The sequence below is a fragment of the Notechis scutatus genome, chromosome 3, assembly GCF_049901735.1.
Source record: "Notechis scutatus isolate UNSWTSFEM ecotype Mainland chromosome 3, rNotScu1.2, whole genome shotgun sequence".
Classification (NCBI taxonomy): domain Eukaryota; kingdom Metazoa; phylum Chordata; class Lepidosauria; order Squamata; family Elapidae; genus Notechis; species Notechis scutatus.
In genome coordinates, this window is record NC_142011.1 from 112,203,802 (window position 1) to 112,223,359 (window position 19,558).

General features: G+C 38.7%; 1 protein-coding gene across 3 annotated transcripts in view; it reads left to right on the forward strand.

The window, feature by feature from the left end:
* Nucleotides 1-18,244, forward strand: part of SUCO (SUN domain containing ossification factor) — a 210,093-nt gene extending 191,849 nt beyond the window's left edge. Inside the window, exons 20-24 of one of the 3 annotated variants that reach the window (XM_087962483.1) lie at nt 414-518; nt 5,462-5,616; nt 8,018-8,109; nt 16,858-16,913; nt 17,010-18,244. In XM_087962483.1, coding sequence (XP_087818609.1) covers nt 414-518; nt 5,462-5,616; nt 8,018-8,109; nt 16,858-16,913; nt 17,010-17,450 — 849 coding nt within the window. In that variant the 3' untranslated portion in view covers nt 17,451-18,244. Of the gene's footprint in view, nt 1-413; nt 519-5,461; nt 5,617-8,017; nt 8,110-16,857; nt 16,918-17,006 lie in introns of all 3 variants that reach the window. The other 2 variants (XM_087962484.1, XM_026681814.2) reach the window with 2 other exon arrangements.
* Nucleotides 18,245-19,558: the final 1,314 nt, after the last annotated feature.

Here is a 19,558-nt window from a genome sequence, read left to right on the forward strand (position 1 = left end):
TATACCAAGTTGTTTGTATAGTGCATTGTGGCTGTTAGTGCCAGCATATTGCTTTTGATGTGCATTTCCCATTATGTGCTTCCTTACTCTCATGTAGTCTCTTCCTCTCCAATGGATGTAAACATTAATTCCCTTTTTGTTAATCATCCCAGGACCAGGATGAGCATTCCAAAGGGCAAAAGAGTTAGGATACAAGCAAAAGCCAAGGTTTGAAACTGATTAATCTTGTCAATATCAAGCCAGAAAGGAGAGTTGTGGTCATTGATTTCCCACTTACCACGTGGTATTGCCAATTTTCCATTGTGGTTGCTAAATAGGGACTATATATATTATCCAATTTCAGCAATACTGCATTTCTATTTAGTAAATACTTTTAAAGATTAAGAAGAAAATGATTTTTTTTTACTAAATAGGATTTGAAACAGACAGAAGCCATCCAGCTTCTACAGGTTCAACTAATAAACATGACACTTGTTGTTTCCAATCTGTCATCAACGGTAGCTGAACTAAAAAGAAAGGTAAACATCTGAATAGCATGAAAGAAATGTTTTAAAATTTAGGTACCAATATTTATATTTTGAACACTGTGTTTTTTTAAAACATGAAATACTAGTAATGGGCATTTAGTTTCATAGATTTTAATTAGAATTCAGTCATATGGCTTCTCTGTCACAATGTAATTGATCTTGAAAGTGCTACGTTGAAATGCATTGTACAGTCCATAACTAATACTTTCATGTGAAAAAATTGTCTAGAATTGTTAGTCAGTTAAAGATATGCTTATGTGTTGCCAACTAGTTTGGACAAAATACTTTAAAGTATTTTGAATATGTTTTCTATAGGATAATAAGCTCCTTTTAATAGGAAAAATTAAAAAATAACCAGTTACAAATTTATGGCGGGCTTCTTACTGTACATATCTGTAGGCTGACATAATTGGGTCCAATTATGGAATAAATAGAGCTGTTCTTATTAATAACATAAGGCTATACTATAATGACTGCATACAAGCAAATAATTCTTTAATTTTTCAGTAATTTTTAAGAGAATTGTAGAAATTTGTATCATGGGATAGGGACATTCCATACAGAGTTGAATTCATTTCATTCCAATCAGTTAGGTCATGTTATTGAATGTTGTCCATTGTAGCTCTTATTCTGTTGGACTTAAAGGGATACCTATGGGGGAAATAACAGGAAAAGGCTTGGAGCGTGGAGCAGTGTGAGCAGCTGTATTGTGGAGCAATTGCTCTAAGTAACAACAGAATAGAGAGTTATAGCTACATTATATAGAATCAGACATTTTCATTTCTATGCCTTATCAATGTTTTACAGTCTATGCACTCAATTATCATAGCTTAAAATAACCCTTGCCACTTTGTAAGCTGCTAGATTGTTCTATTTCAGGCACAAAAGATTTGGCACAAATGGCATGCTTTTTTCATCAATTTTATGGTTGAGCAGTATTTATGAATAACATAGCTGCTATAAGTGAATGTGATCAGGTAAAAAATGTCATTTTGCAGAGAGGCTAAGAGAAAATAATTGTCTAAGATCTGAAAATGCATCAGAGAAGGAAACTTGATCCCTAAAATACAAACTTTCTTCTTGGCACTTACAAATTCAGTCTCACTATCTCTGTTAAGAGTATGTTAGATCCATTTGAGTCATCTCTCAGGATTACCCATATGCAAGTTCAAAAATGCACATACACAAACTCTTTCCCCCCTCAATAGGTTTTTCTAATCTTACCTATATTTTGTGCAGTCCTTCCAACCCTAGCTCCAAATTTCTCCTCCTCTGTACCATATTACCTTGCATTCTCCTTTATTCCATCCCCAAACCCCACATTTCTTGTTGCAGCCACATAAGAATCCTTCAGAGAAGAACAAGCTTCTTTTTGTTCACCTTTCAGAGAATGTATCTGGAAATAAAAATGGCAAATAGCTACTCTGAAACATTCCTGGAAGCCTGGGAAAGACATTAAACACCAAAACAAAATTAAATTACTAGAAGCCAACATGGCTCTATCATGCTGGACACAGCTTATTGCATTTTTTGACAAATAACTAAATTAGTGGACAAGCAAAATGCAGGTAGTCCTCGACTTATGACCACAATGGATCCCAAAATTTTGTTCCTAAGCAAAGCAGTTAACGGAGTTTTACCCCATATTACAATCTTTTTTCCACATTCTTAAGTGAATCGCTGTGGTTGTTATATAAATTATGTAGTCATTAAGCAAATCTGGCTTCTCCTATTGACTTTGCTTGGAAGTGAGTTGGGAAGATTACAAATGATCATTACATGACCCTGGGACAGTAAATTGGCATGTCATAAATATATGCCAATTTCCAAGCACCAGAATTCTGACTACGTGACTATGGGGATACTGCAACAATTGTAAGTGTGAACATCAGTAATAAGTTATTTTTTCAATGCCATTATAACTTCAAGCAGTCACTAAATAAATGGTTGTAAGTCGAGGACTACCTGTAAAACATTATAATAATAGCAATAGCACTTTGACTTATATATCACATCACAGTGCTTTACAGCCCTCTCTAAACGGTTTAGTCAGCATATTGCCCCCAACAATCTGGGTCCTCATTTTATCGACCTCAGAAGGATGGAAGACTGAGTTAACCTTGAGCCGGTGAAAATCAAACTGCAGGCAGCTGACAATCTGCAGAAGTAGCCTGCAATACTGCATTCTAACATCTGTGCCACCAAACTCATTATAATAAAAAAGAAAAAGCAATAAAGACACAAAATGGAAAAAAGGAAAAAGAAATTTAAAGAATTTAAAGAAGCCGGAGCAATAATATCAAAATCACATGAAGTGTTAGTACCGCTTTATACTTTTTTGATAAGACCACATTTGGAATACTGCATCCAGTTTTGATCATCACAATGCAAAAATGATGTTGAGACAAAGTGCAGAGAAGAGTAATCAAGATGATTAGGCACTGGAGGCTAAAACCTGAGGTGAACAGTTGCAGGAGCTGGGTTATATGTTTAGTCTAATGAAGAGAAGGAATAAGGGTGATGACATTAGCAGTCTTCCAATATTTGAGGGAGTGTCACAGAGAAGGGGGGGCTCAAACTATTCTTCAAAGCCCTTGAGGGTAGGACCAGAAGTAACAGATGGAAACTTATCAAATTGTAGATCCAACCTACAACTAAGGAGAAATTTCTTGTCAGTGAGAACAATTAATCAATGGAATGGCTTGCATCCAGAAGTTGTGGCTGCTCCTTTACAGGAGGTTTATAAGGAGGAGGAGTTTGGATTAGAACAGTGGTCCCCAACCTTTTTTGTACCAGGGACCAGTTTCAAGCACAAACACTTTTTCAAAGACCGGGGGGGGGGAGAGAATCCGAGTTTGGTGGTTTTGCTTGCAGACGTTTCATTACCTGACTAGGTAACATCTGATGTTGTTACCTGAGTCGGGTAATAAAACGTCTGCCAGCAAACCACCAAGTTCAGGGAGTGCCTCGGCCCTGCCTCCCTCAGCCCCATCCCTCAGGTGTCTCCCTCCCTCCCTCAGGTGTCTGCCTCGTTCCTCTCTCAGTCGCTCTCTCGCTGCTCCACCAGCCCAGGAAGAAACTGCTTCAAAGAAGCTGGGGGGTGGCTTTTCCTGTCGCCGCAGCTCCTCCGAACGGCCGTCCACCCCCACCCGCCCGCCGCGCGCGGTTCAATCCACAGTGCTCCGTTCTGCCTGCCTGCCTGCCTTCTTCGTTTCGGAGCAGCTTCGGCTGATAAAAGAGGCGAATAGTTATTATTCTCAGACAAAGCTGCTCTGAAACAACCAGACAGGCAGGCAGGCAGAACGGAGCACTGTGGATTGAACTGCGCGCAGGCGGGCGGGGTGGGGGTGGACGGCCGCTCGGAGGAGCTGCGGCAACAGGAAAAGCCACACCCCCCAGCTTCTTTGAAGCAGTTTCTTCCTGGGCTGGTGGAGCAGCGAGAGAGCGACTGAGAGAGGAATGAGGCGGGAGGAAACCGAAGCCGCTGAGCCAGAGAGCAGGACAGGCTTCGGTTGCTTCCTCCCTCCCCTTCTTTCATTTGTGTCCTTGATCCCCGATCCCAGCAGCATTCACCGAAGGCGAAGAAAGCCGCCATTTATTTTTATTTATTTTTCTTTGCGGCCCGGTAAAGAGTGCTCCACGGACCGGTACCGGTCCGCGGCCCGGTGGTTGAGGACCCCTGGATTAGAAGACCTTCAAGAGGATATATTTGGAAAATATTTGGGGACTGTTACATCTGCAGGGGATTCATTACTTATATTAGCTATAGGTAAAACTTAATATAATGCAGCATATGTGTATGTGTGCTGAGTTCCAGGTAAAACTGTGAAAAAAGAGACAGACATCCCGATCTCTGGGACTAAAAATTTATATTGTTCGCTAAGCTTTCATTAGCCTCTGCTAACATCACCAGAGTGTAAAACTAAAAAATTAAGGAGATATGTGCCTTTATATAATTGTGCGCATTACTTTGACAGCATTCTCTCTAGTTCCCTCCCTCATCCCAATGGACTTCGTCTTAAAGGCCTCTTTGGTTTGTCCACTAGATTCATTTGTTGCTTTGTTCATGATGGGAAGCAGTCTCTGCTCTTCTTCTAGGATCTTTCTTGGTGCCTCAATGCTTTGTAGGCTGGTAGCAGTTCAATATGTCTATTAATGGAGTTGTTGGAAAACCAGGCTTCTTTCAGTAAGCGTCCTCCTTTCGTTGCATCACGAGCAACAACTTCAGCCTCTTGAAAATTAAATATGTGTATGTATGTATATGTGTATGTATGTATATGTGTATGTAAATTAAATATGTGTATGTATGTATATGTGTATGGCATTCAGCTTTGTTCGGGTATTTTCCCATGTCATTATAGTTGTGCTTTTAAAGTTGTAGCAACGTTTCGGCAGAATCTCATCTGCCATCATCAGGCTGATGAATGGAGCCTGATGATGGCAGATGAGATTCTGCCAAACGTTGCTACAACTTTAAAGGCACAACTATAATGACGTGGGAAAATATCCGAACAAAGCTGAATGCCATACATGTAAGTACCCGCAAAACTTGAAAGTATGTATGTATGTATGTATGTATGTATATACACACACACATATATATATATACATACATACATACTTACATACACATATACATACACACACACACACATACACACAAATATCTGTAGCTCTGGTGTAGGATGAGGGTGAAGGTTCGTTCTCGAGCTTGTGGGTTGGTTTCCGAAAATTTCTTTCCCAGGCTAGGTAACATCTTCAGCAGAGTTTAGAGTAACACCGCCTAAACACCACTGAAGATGTTACCTAGCCTGGGAAAGAAATTTTCAGAAACCAACCCACAAGCTCGGAGAATGAACCTTCACCCTCACATATACATGTAGTTGCTTCCATATTTAACCATGATTATACAATCTATACAATTTCTTTTTCAGGTTTCAGATCATCAGAGTTACCTTGTTATTTCTTTGATATTCTGTGCCATCCTAGTCTTTATGCTTTTTCTGCAACATTGCAAACATAAACCAGAATTGAATAATGATTACCTCTCAAAGATTCTCAAAAGTAATCAGTATCCTAGTCCTAAAAGGTAATTTATTTCTCAGGTTTGTATGTGTGGTTACTTATTACCTTAGCCTAGATCAGTCAGGAAAACTAAGAACAACTACATATTAAGACATACTTTAGTCATAAGGTATAAACTCTATAAAGTTATAAACTTATAAAATGCTTTTCATTATTAAATGCGTTTCATTATATAAATGTGTAGAATGGAAGATGTGTTGAGGTGTGAAATTTATGAATGAGTGGAGTGTGAAATTATGAAATTTGTGAATAAAAGTTATGTGAAAAAGTGAATTATCAATGGGTTTTGAAAGAATCTTGCCATTCAGGATAACTTGTAGATAAGTCATGAAAAATAGCTTAAGAGCAGTTGCCGATCCTTCTAGCTGGAAATAAAATAAATAAGCTATTTCAGTATTTATCTGCATTTAACATACTTGAAACAGAAAACACAAAAAAGAAAGCCACATCCAATTGCAGAAAGTTATTACCCCCTCTCCTATGTGCCCTAACTACCAAAATAGCTACCAGAAAGTTGCCTCTCCCTTGGAAAGATGATGGCTCCATTTAGAAGAAATTCTTGCCACTTGGCAAGAATTAATATATATGCAGTTCAAGCATTTGCTCATTTTACTTCTAATTTCTCATTTTGCTCTAAGTTCACAATCCACATCATGCTTTACTTATTGAGTTCTGTAAAATAAATAGAATGTATAGTGCACAGTGGTATAAAGTTTCTTATCTTTTGTGCAGGTAGTCCTCAAGTTACTAATGTAATGGAGCCTGCCAATTACATTCATAACCTGAGGCATTTTTAGGATTGAATCACGTAACTTGACTGCAATTACTCCCTGCTTTCGCCCATGCATTCACTAATCGAATGCGTGGGTCATTAAGTGCACATGAGGTATCTCAGGGTGGGGAAGGCCGTGGAGGGGTCTAGTGATGGAACAGGCCACCTGCTTCAGGGCCTTTTTCAACTTACTGAGATACCTCATGCTCCCCACAATTGCTTCCCTCCTCCATCCTGCCAAGCCAGGTCTCTGCAGGCAGACAGGCCTGTGAAGATATAGCAAGCTGTTTCCAGGCTCTCTGCTGCGGTTTCTTTGTCTGCTCCCAGCACTCCAAAAGCAGAATGATGAGAATAGAGGGAGACCAGAATGAGCACAGCCTGCTTGGATTCTCAGACTCACCGAGGCTGCCTGCCACTTCTGGAGCGGTGGGCAGCCTTGGTGAGTATCCTCCCAAGGCTTCCAGTCTTTGCATGGAAGAGCGTTTGCGTGCTAATGAGAGGCTTTTGGGCAGTGAAATCACGTTGCTTCAAGCCTCCTCTGTTGGTGTACAAACACTTTTCATGCACAGACCAAAATCTTCTGGGTGCCCTGATGTGGGACTTCAGGCACCCATTCTCTGCAGAAACGGATGTCTTAAGAAGTGCAGAAGAAGTGCCTTAAGTCGTGTGAGATAAGGGTCCCCAGAAACTTCCAGTCTCCAGGCAAAAAGTGTTTGCAAGTCAATGGGGTGCTTTGAGGTGGTGCATATTTATAATTTGCATCAGTGTGCAAATGAAGCTCCCAGTCTCCGGACAAAAAGTGTTTGAGCACTGATGGGGCACTTTGAGGTAGCAAAATCGGTGAATCAAAGAAGCTGGCAGTTGGGGGGAGGTTTAGATAGGGCAAACATTGCAGTGCCTCTGCAGTCATTCGTAAGGGTGAACGATTGCCGTGGTGCTGCAACATTCATAACCTCGAGACTGTGTCATAAGTCCTTGTTGCAACTTTGAACAATCTCTAAGTGAACTGTCGTAACTCAGGGATAAACACATTTGGACCACTTGACAAAGTTTCTGAATGTACTTTCAGTTCATATATATTTTATACAAATATGTTCATATGTTTGTTAATCAGAGGAGATTTGAAATAGCATATTATCACATTTATCCATCAGAATAAATTTGGGTAAAAAGTTATCTTCTATTTAAAAAGATGTTCACATTTAATGGCTATGAAATAATGTCAGCTTTAGAAATTTGCCTTCCTTAACCAGGAAAATAAATTGATAAATCTTTATTTTGAGTGCACAATGCTTCTCCAAATATTGGGGAAGCACAACTCCCAACAAATACGTTCAGTACAGAAGGATTCTGGGTGAAGCAGCTCAGCAGCAGTAGCTGTAAGATTATACATTGTTACACCCTTTGAAGATTTGTAAACTTCAATATGCATGCAAATTTTTGTAGCAACATAAAGCATATACTCAGAAGTGTAATGCTTTTGCAGTAAGCTCTTGCGCCAAATGAAAATGGGAAAATAGAAGCAATAGGTTTCTCAGAATGCTTCTAGAGTAGAAGACTGGATTTTAGAACTTGGGCAGGAAAAGCTATTTAAGGTACCTTTGGTGATAAGGCACTGTTTTTTTTCCTACAGATGTATTTCCTCCTATGATGATATGAATGTGAAAAGAAGAACCTCCTTTCCACTCACTAGGTCTCAGTCATTTCAGCTAAATAGTAAACAAGGTAAGGATAGCTATGATTTAACTACTTGTTTCTACAGATTGTAGGCGAAATCACTACTGTATTTCAGTCTAGAACAGTTATATATTATATTATTATGTGTATATTATAATACACATTATAATTTGTTGCAGAAATATAAAAGTGCAATTAAAACCTTCTGATCAGGGGTGGGATGAAAATATTTTTACTACCGGTTCTGTGCACGTGGCTAGGTGGGTACGGCTTTTTTTGCTGCACCCACTCACCCACCCTTCACGCTCTTTTTTTTTTTTTTTTGTCTCCTGGGCCTCAGGGAAGCAAAAAACAGAGTCGGGATGGGCCATGCAGCATTCCCCCGCACACCCATTTTTGCCTTCTGGGCCTCAGGGAAGCCTCCTGGACGAAGCAGTAAGACAGCGAGGGGAATCCTGGTACAGCTGATCATTGGAACAGCTGATCATCAGGAGGGGAAAAATGGTTTGGCTGAACCAATAGCTGTTTTTTTACTATCAGTTTGGCCATAGCATTTTTTATTACCAGTTAGCCTGAACTGGGCCGAACCAGAAGAATACTATCATTGCTTTTGATAGATTTGTTTGTTTGTGTATATGCATGTGTTAGCATAATTTTGAGTAGCTGTGCAATAAAGCAAACCTAGGTCCATCAATTGCTATTACCTTTAGCACTCCTTCTTTCCCAGAGACTATCAGAAATATTTTGGTTAATAGCTGACTATTGAGCTTTCAAACGTGAATAAATGGATTTTGCTTTAGAAGTTTAAGAGTGCTATTGTTACTTAACTTTTATTTTAATTCCCTTTAAGAACCTAATATAAACTGATACATCATTATTACCAAATATAATAAAAATTTGCTTCCCATGGCACCACAAAAACTTGTATAGTCCTATAGTATAGTGCTTGTGGAAGACAAGATTTCAACCAAATTGAAATATTAGAGATAGAAGCTCTCAAGGTTCTCAATCATTAGCTTTACAATCTTGCTTTATCTCTTAAATTATGCCTGTTTCTTGAAGTTCCATTATATGACATTTTCCCCTGAAAAGTCACTACAGATTTTTTTCGCAAACTGGCACATGGGCAGATTTTGTGAATTCTTTTGGAGTCAATGAAATTTAAATGTTTGATTACTCTTTTGGCTGTTAGAGGTACATCAAAATTGATTTGGAAGTAGTGTTGCCCAAGTAAAGACTAACAAACTGAAAATATAGTGTTGACCTATTCTCCAAAGCACCAGAGGGCAAGGCAAGAAATAACAGGTGAAGAACAGTAAAGAGAGATCCAACCTAGAACTAAGGATATATTTCCTGACAGTGAGGCCAATCAGTGGAAATGCTTGCCTCTTAGTTATGGTTGTTCCATCACTGGAGGTTTTCAAGAGGAGATTGGACAACTATTTGTCTGGAATGGTTCAAGGTCTCCTGCTCGAGCAGAGGATTGGATTAGAATCTCTCCAAAGTCCCATTCAGTATTGTAATTTTATGATTATGTATTTCTGTTAGCATGAACCTATACGCAAATACTTACATATAGCTTGCAATAATTTCTATTAAACTAATGGCTCATTCATTTATTCATTCATTCATTTTTGATAGTTTTATTGAATTTTAAAATAAAAAGATAAAAACCATCAGAAACTAATAATCAAGAAAAAAAGAATAAAGAGAAAGGGCAGAAGTACATCAAAATAAAAAAGAATGACTTCCAACTTATTTTACAGTAGATATAAATAAAACTTACATTAAAAATAAGAATCATCTTGGCCTGTCAGCTGTATATGCACTTTCAATATCATCTTTATCTTGTCAAATAAAATTTATTCTACATCTTCAATAACATCTTTTGGACATAATCTATCCATAGAAGCAAATGTAATTACTGATATTGTTTATATTGTGGCTACTATTATCTGATTCAATTCTTCAAAAGTCTCAGAGTTTTTATTGTCATAACATTTTTTGTAATAGCAATAGCACTTAGACTTATATATCACTTCACAGTGCTTTACAGCCCTCTAAAAGTGATTTACAGAGTCAACCTTGCCCCCAACAATCTGGGTCCTCATTTTACTGACCTCAGAAGGATGGAAGGCTGAGTCAACCTTGAGCTGGTGAGAATCGAACTGCTGGCAGTCTGCAGAATTACCCTGCAATACTGCATTCTAACCAGGGGTGGGATTCTACCAGTCCGCACCTATTTCGCTAGAATCGGTTGTTAGAAGAAATTACTGGCCTAATCCTGTAAGGAAGGCAGGAAGGAAACATTCTGGTGTTGCTTACAGAAACTGCCTCTCCATTAATCCTTATTACATTCTTGGCAGGACTAGACTTCCTGTCTCTGGAACTTCTCTGGAGTTCCCCTCCTTTGCTGGTACTTTGCTTGTGTGGAGTGACCATTCAAAGTTACAATGGCTGAAAAAAGTGACTTATGACCATTTTTCACACTTACGACTGTTGCAGCATCCCCAGAGTCATGAGAGGCCAGGTGAGGAGATGCGTGCCTCGATGTGAGTGATATTGAGTTGGCCACATCCAGCCAATAACATGACCACCAAGCCATGTCCACCCAGTCACATGACCACCAAGCCATGCCCACCAACTAAGCCATGCCCACAGAACCGGTTGTTAAAAAAAAAATGAATCCCACCCCTGATACCAGGGTTAGTTGCAATTGCTGAAGGTGGCTGATGAATCTCATAAATTGAAAATCTAGAATTCTTGCTACTTGCTGGTTCATAATTAACCATATCTTTGAAATTGGGAAAACTAAAAATCTGTTAGTTTGGATTTGCAAGGGAAAAATGAGGGGAATTTGCTTTTGTGTAGAGCAGAGCTTCTCTGTCTCTGTTTCTGTCTCTCTCCCTCCCTCCCTCCCCATTTCTCCCCATCTCTCTCTTCCTCTCTCTCTCTCTCTCCCTTCTCCTCCCCACACTCCTTTTCAGAGTCACATTTTTCTGAGTAATTTTCCTGGCAAGTGGCGACTGATGATGGAAAAATTGTCTGTACAGTTCATTTGGGAATGGGATGGTAGCTTCTTAGACCTTTATGGCAAGCTGAGCCGCCAGAGAGTTTTCTGTATGCCAACATTATAAAAACATGATGCTTTAGAATAATCTGAAGTTCAAATAGCCCTTACTGAATTATTGGACATTCTTCACTGTGTCACTAATCATTCAACAAATCAATGAAAATATGTGGGGAAAACTTGCAAGTTGGGGCCAAAATGACTCTGAGAGCTGGATTTTAACAGCTGAATGAAATGTCATTGGATTGATAAGGAAGATTGCAACTTCTTGCTAAGAAAGAGAACTATTAAAAAAGTATTTTAAAAAAGTTTTTAAAAATAATTCTGTGGGTATTATTGACAGCTAGTCCCCTTTTGTGGTTTTGTCTCGGGAAAGTACTTTCTCTGTCTCCTTTCTCATGAACCATTTTGAGATAAAGAGTGGTGATTCTAGGGGGATTTCTTGGGGGAAATTCTTTAAACAAATTTGATGGATTAAGATCATCAACCAATATCGACTATCGAATAATAATCTTCTCCAGAATTATCTGTCTGACCCTTCACATCTTCCAATGATGTAGGCATGGCTGCTTTTGATTTGTGTCAGAAGCACTTACAAATTCAAACAAAATAGGTACCAAACAGGTCCTAAAATGTAGCACGTGCACAAATTCTTTGGGTTCACTAGAAATATTTCCAGTTTTTAAAGACAATGAAAAAAAATCTGATCCAAATGAGGAGCGAAAAGACACCTGCATTCATCTGGCCAAGCTGAACTTGAATCACGAAGAAAGCCCTGGACTCACATAATTGCCACATGCTTGAAAATTATATGCATTGCATTCTATTAGGTGTTATCTTTATCTTTTTACTGTTCCATCCCCACAGATCTATTCTTTGTAAAAAAAAACCTACATCTGTACAAAAACAATGCTGGGACTTGTGTGTGTAGATATGTGTGTTGACATGTACTATTTAGGAATTTTTATTTATCACTTGAGCTAAAGAACTGAGAATATATTTGCATTGTATATATCAGAGTGTGCTTTAGTTACACTTCAGTGACCAGGACTTTTCTTTTTAAAAATAAAATTATTTGACAGGGTGGGGGGAGGAGGGGGGAGGAAAAATGTGGATATTTCATCAAAAACTATTTCCTAAGCAGATTTTTTTTTTAAAGTCGAAAAGAAAGCAGGTTACACTTACAGCAACAGTAATAACAATCTAAGGGTTCATCCACGCAGCAGCTGAAAGATGCTTTGCTAACCTCTTTTAAGGACATGTCCTTAGGATGCTGCTTCTTCTTATCCCCAGCCAGGAGCCGAATGCTACCTCTATCTAACCTTCTGGTGTTAAAAGTCATGTTTTCCACCATTTCCCCATTAATGTCCTGGGGTTTTCTTGGGGTGATGAAGCAGCAAGGGCTGGAAACAGAGGTGGCATTCAGCAGGTTCTGACCAGTTATGGAGAACTGGTAGTGGAAATTTTGAGTAGTTCAGAGAACCGGTGGTAACCTTCCCCCAGGAGTGGGGAGGGAATGGAGATTTTACAGTATCCTTCCCCTGCCACGCCCACCAAGACACACCCACCAAGCCATGCCCACAGAACCGGTAGTAAAAATTTTTGAATCCCACCACTTGATTCTAACCACCACAGCTCCTAATCTTAACTGTATATCTGTCCTCTACCTAAAAGTTTTAATGTCCTCTAGTGTCCAGTTTTTGAAATTATGAAATTGCTTATCTATGTTACATAAACTAAATCAGAATCTATTTCCCACAAACAAGGTGTTTATAGCTTATATTTAATTCCAAAATCTTGTTATAAAAGTCATTTTTCACTATTTTATTTGTTTTCTTCCATTCCGTGCCATTTTCCCCTAAAACCCAGTCCTGATATTACCAGCAGCCATCTTTCCAATATTCAAAATCTCTCATCATTTTGTATACTTTAATTATTTTAGTCTTTCTTCATGAACAATCAAAATAATTGTTCATTCATTTGTCATATCTACATATGATTAGATTTGCTTCAACTATGTGTTCAAAAGAAACACACATTTTTATGCAGTCATCATTCTTTCTTAGTTTTAGATTTAGTTTTTAATCGCCATTTCCATACTATCACTCTCACTTGTTCCCATTTGTGTGATTTAGTCAAAACAAAACAAAATGTTCTGGATCTCATACAGTCACAGCGTTTTATTTATTTTTTTCTGCAGAACTCATCTTTGGTTCATTTATTTTTCACTGGTGCATAATATGCAGTATGGCAACTATGGATACCTGCTTTCATGTACAATCTGTCAACCTGCAAGATGACTTCAGCTGAAGCCATGCTTCTGCTTCGTTTCTTGGTTGCCATTCAAGGGAGAGGGGGGAAGAGCATGGGAAGGGGGACTCAGGAGTGTGGTGCCTCAGCCACAACATCTCCCAGCTGGCATATGAACCAAGATCATTTCAATGGACATTTGTTGAAGTTGAGCAGGAACCTACATCTGGACTGATTGGCCTATGTGACCTGAGGGACAGAAAGGAGTGGGGAGATCTTATTTTTTAACTATCCCTGAGCATGGGAATAATTTAGAGCTAGCTTCACCTTTCTAACTGCCAATATGATATACTCAATAAAGGATCTCTTGAACCTGCAAAAAGTGTCAGAGTCCTGATGCCCTGAGTTCATTACTCGGAACGATGACATAGTCATAACAACCTAACTTACACTGTATTTTCTGACACAGATTTTATCCTTTTAATTCCTAATTAAACCCGTCCATTGATTTTCATTCAATGATGAATCCCAGATTGTCCTTAGAAATTATTTAGTTCAATCTCTGTTCAGTGGAAGGATCCATTATCCCAGCATTTCCAGCAGATGTACATCCAGCCTGTTTAAACATCTCTACTGGACGAGAGTCTATATCCTGAAGCCGCCTGTTCCATTATTAAACAAGTTTTTATTATTAGAAGATTTTATCTGATGTCCAATTAAATTTATTTCCTTGAAATATAAATCCACCGATTCTTCTCTTGTTTACTGGAAAAGCATTGAACAATTTGGCTTCATCTTCTACATGGTAGCTTTGAAAAACTTGAAGACAGCTACCATATCTTCTCATAATTTTCTCTTCTCTGGGCTAGTCTTGTTTAACTCTTCCAACTGTTCTTCTTATCAGAATCTTGCTGTCCTCTGTGCAGGCTTCAGTGTGTCCATCCTATAATGCTCTATTCTGACCAACACAGAATAGAAGTGTGATGGCTTCCTTTGATATTTATCCTGTAATTCTATTGATGTGATCTAGGTTTACAGGAGCTAGTTTTGGCAATTACCTTGCTTTTGTAAATAAAGTTTTACATTCCTCTCTATGTCATAGCTTTTCCTTCTCTCCTATTTTAACAAACTCTTTTATATTGTATCTTGGTGACAGACAGGTATATAAAGATATGTTTAAGTTTCTACTTATCCTTCTTTCCATATTATTTGACAGACACTATGGACCTAATATGGAGTGTGCAATTTAAAGTATACGATATATAGTTTAAAATATACCAAATAGCCATATAATTGGGCAGTTTGGAACAGCTAACCAAAAGAACTCTGCCTAAGAATCATCTTACCACTGCATTAACCAGATCAGAAAGTGCCCCTACCTTTTGCACAAGCTCCATCCTATAGACCCCAATCTTTCCAGTTTTGCAGACTGATGGAGGAGAAGAGGAGAAGGCTCTGGGTGAGCAACTGGCAAGCACATGAGCACACAGCTCCAGAAGCGCCACTTCCACAGTCCATAGCTTGGGGCAGGGGTGGGAGGCAAATATTTTTTACTACCGGTTCTATGGGCAAGACTAGGTAGGCATGGCCATGTGACTGGGTGGGCATGGTTTCTTTTTTTTAAACCCACCCGTGCTTCATTTTTTTGCCTCCTGGGCTTCAGGGAAGCCTCCTGGGAGGCCATTTTTTCTCCAGGAGGCTTCCCTGAGGCCCAGGAGCAGGGGTGGGATGCTACCTGTTTGGCCCAGTTCTATAGAACGTGTAGCTGCAAAGAGCAGCTGACACTGAACTGGTTCGGTATTTGGCCCATCTGCCTGCCCGGGCTCTTTATTCCCTGCTTTTCCCTCCTGAGCTGCTTTGCATGGCACAGCTGAGGTTGAAAAAGCAGGAAACGAGGATTTTCAAACGCTGCACACCTGCGCTTGTCAGCTTTCCAGGCAGCACAGCTGATGATTTGCAAACGCTGCACACACGCATATTATGATTGTCCGCAGTTCAGAGAACCGGCAAATCGCTCCACTGGCTGGCCCCGCCCTTCCTCACCCACTCACTCCTTACCTAGCATGCGAGCCATCCAACTTGCCTGGTTTGGTAAGTTGCTATTTTTCCTTTTTTTTTTTTCCCCCGCCCATCAGCTGTACTGCTCTGTTGGGAGATTTAGATTAGCTAGAAAGCAGGAAATCCTTGGATTTCTTGCTTTCTAGCTAATCTAAAAGCAGAGCTGAACTTTCATTAGGACTGAAGCTTTTCAGTGCAGACTCAGGCAGCCGATTGCAGATAGAGAGATCTTTACTGGTATCTGTGATTCTGTGAGTAACTCAATCTGCCTGCCTGCTTTGCCTGCTTTTGGGTAAAAGTTGCTTTTTTATATATAAAAAATTCAATATTTACATACATGGTGTGTTGTGAGTTAATGTGAGTTTGCTTGCTAGCAAATTTTGTGAATTTGCTTGCAAGTAAATTTTATGTGACGGACTCAGGTAGCTGATTGCAGATAGATAGATCTCTAAGTGAATCTGTGATTCTGTGAGCAACTGAATCTGCCTGCCTGCTTTGCCTACTTTTGGGTAAAAATTGCTTTTTTTTTATAAAAAATTCAATATTTACATAAATATTTACGTACAAGCCATGCCCAGCCAGTCACATGACCACCAAGCCACACCCACAAATTAGGCCATGCCCACAGAACTGGTTGTTAAGAAATTTGAATCTCACCCCTGCCCAGGAGGCAAAAAATGGAGTGGGGGGGGGCGCACAGCACACACACATATGCTCCTTTTTTTTTTTTTTGGCTCCTGGGCCTCAGGGAAGCCTCCTGGGCAAAGCAGTAAGACAATGAGGAGGATCCCAGCAGAGCTGATCATTGGGAGGAGGGGGGGAAAAACAAAGTACTGGTTTAGCCGAATCGATAGCTAGTTTTTTTACTGCCGGTTTGGCCGAATGGCAACATTTTTTACTACCGGTTCGCGCGAACCAGGCTGAACCAGTAGAATACCACCATTGACCTGGGGGTTGGGGACCCCTGCTATATAAACCATGTCTCTCTGCCTCTTCTGCCATATTCCATAAAAGAATGGACAGTGATATATGTGTAAGGTTATAAATTTTAAGAGACATCTAATTCACAGTTATATATGATTTTTTTAAAAAATTTCCATCTTGATGGTATTAAATAACATCTTTTTCAACAGTTAGGCCATTTCATGAAGGAATTAATGGGATATAAATTTTCTAAAATGAAATCCAGTGTTGAAACTGCAATTTTCTTAATTATTTGCTGGGCATTTGTATGGCTATAGACTTGACAATAAATAACAACCAGTGTAGCTTAGGTATGTATATTGATGCTATATCATTTGTCTGTTTTTTTTTACTTTTAATGTTACTATCTTAATAACTGTCTATCTTAATTACTGTCTATCTAATACATATAAAAGTAAGAAGGTACTATCTATATATCCTTTTTTTTCTTTTAGTGAACCCAGATGACTTTTACATTGTAGAACCATTGAAGTTTTCCCCAGAAAAAAAGGTATGTTGTTATAGCTAACCTAAGAGCAGCATTATATAAACTTGTTCTAAGAGTTAAAAGGCCCTCAATTAACATTCTATTTTTCTTTTTTAGAAGAAGCGTTGCAAATATAAAAATGAGAAAATTGAAACAGTCAAGCCAATAGCTGAACAAATTCATCAAGTAGCTAATGGAGAAATAAAAAACAAGAGGACTTTTACCAATCAGAGAGACTTCTCTAATATTGGTGAGGTATATCATTCTTTGTACAAAAGCCTGCCATCAGAAGGAAGCTCTGAAACCTCATCACAATCTGAAGAGTCCTACTTCTGTGGCATTTCAGCGTGCAGAGGTTTGTGCAATGGGCAAATCCAAAAGACAAAAACTGAGAAGAGAACTCTTAAACGAAGACGTTCTAAAGCCCCAGAACAGCAGAAACTCAGAAAAACAATGCAGACTAAGACAGGGTCCTTGCCAAGCCTGCATGATATCATCAAAGGAAACAAAGATATAACCATGGGAACATTTGGTGTCACAGCTGTTTCTGGTCACCTTTAAATTTTATTGAATACTTCATAGTGGAAATTTTTGTATGACAAATTCTGTTGTAGCGGGGTGATAGACTAAAAAAGTACAGAAGAGCATCTAGATATTTTGATGGTGTTTTTTTTTTTTAAAAAAAAAAAAACAAATAGCATTTTGTGAACAATTTTTCAAAGCTGCTTTTTTACATCATCAATTTTCCCCAGCCATGTTCTACACAATTCCCATTATCCCCTGCCAGCATGCCTAGTACTTGCTGATTAGGGTTAATAAGAATTCCAAAGTATCCAGGGGGCAGCTGATCGTGGAAGATCATTCAGTAATTGAAGACTCTGACATGGGGACTAATTTTACCCTTTTTGTGTAAATGTGTATGTGTTTTTTCATTTGACTTAATTTTTATCAGATTGCTGAAATGAGAGTACACCAGAGGGAGGATGGTCTTTGGGAGAAGTTTCAAAATTATATTGTATAAGTTAACTTATTGAGCACTTTCAGTAGTGCCTCCTTGTTTTCTTTTTTAAAAATATCTAATGTCTTTTCTAAATTTCATATGTAATGTCACTTATTTAAAAATCTTTGTTTTGCATCCTTCATGTTTGTTTTTATAGTCTACAGGGCTAATGAGATGGACTTACAAAAGAATATGAATTATGAAGTGAGCCCAAATCAGAATAAGAGTCAGAAGGGTTAGACTGTTTGTGTGAATCATACAGAATTGTGGCACTAGGATCTGTAATAAACAACAGATTTATGGTGTCAGTAGAAACTGTGAATTACAAAATAAATCTGAACACTTGTATTTAAAATATGTTTACTTATTTTGTTTTACTCTGGGGCTAGGATTTACCCTGCATATTCCAGGGCTGAGTTAATATTTTTAATCATTCTTTGCATAGGTGCTATTATGCTTCCATTGCTCCTTGCAGTGCATTTTATCCCCACCAGTGTTGCATTTCTTATACTATAAGATAGTCTTTGCCAAATAGGGAGATAAAGCGCTCTGCTTCATATAATGTTATCCTTATATGTGGTAAAGCAAAATTGTGGCAGCTCTATTCATAATGATTTAGAAAGACATTATGTAATATCTAAGAAATAAGAAGTGTGCAAAAGAAAACAGCTGAAGAAAACAGTAATTATAAACATGTTTCTGCTAAAAATTTGAACAAGCAACCTTCAAAAATTTGAACAAGACAATTTTTTAGCTATTTTAATACAGTTAATATGCAGGTACTCCTCGGCTTCCGACTGTAATTGAGTCCGCAATTAGTCACAAGGCATGATAGTTGTTAAGTGGTCATCATGTGATAGTGCCCGATTTTACAATCATTTTTGTGACAGTTGTAAAGTGAATGCTGCAGTTGTAAAGCCAACACCATAGATGTTAAGTCGATCAATTTTTTGCTAACACCAATTTTTTGAAAAAAAAACAAGTTATGGTCATATATTCACAGGATGTTGTAATTGGCCTTAAATGTGGGTCAGTGTCAAGTGTTGCAAATGCAGTCACATAACCATGGGGGCTCAGAGATCAGAACTTTGAATCTGGGTAACAAGCTCCTTTTTCAGGATCCTCTGTAACTTTGGTTACTAAGTAACTGGTTGTAAGTTGAGGATTACCTGTAGATATAGATAACGTCTTTGAAACTTCTAGATCCTGGCAACAATGGCCTCATCTGGGTGGACATGTCTTTGTGCCCTCCTGGAGTTGGCCTGTCAGGAAGTCAAATGCTTCAGGATGCTGAAATAGAAAATTTGCCTGGTAGTTAAATTTGCAATGGGAATGAAGGTAATAAAGGTTGCCGTTCATCTCTGCCCTCAAAAAAATGGTTACTACCCTATTCTGATGGTGGGCAACTAGGCAGTGCAGAAAAAATCCTAGACTCTCCAGACAGAGTCCCAGAAGTTCCAGGAAACAGACAATGGTTTACTTCAAAATGATTCCTAAAAGTAGAATTTGGTGGCTTTAATCATTCAAATATTTGGAGTACAAGCATTTCTGAACTTATGACCAGCCTGTTAATGGCCATTATAATTACAATGATGATTCAAATTTATGACCCTCAAGAAGCCTCTGCAGTTATGTTAATTGGATTTGTCACTCCTGAAGCAGCAGCCAT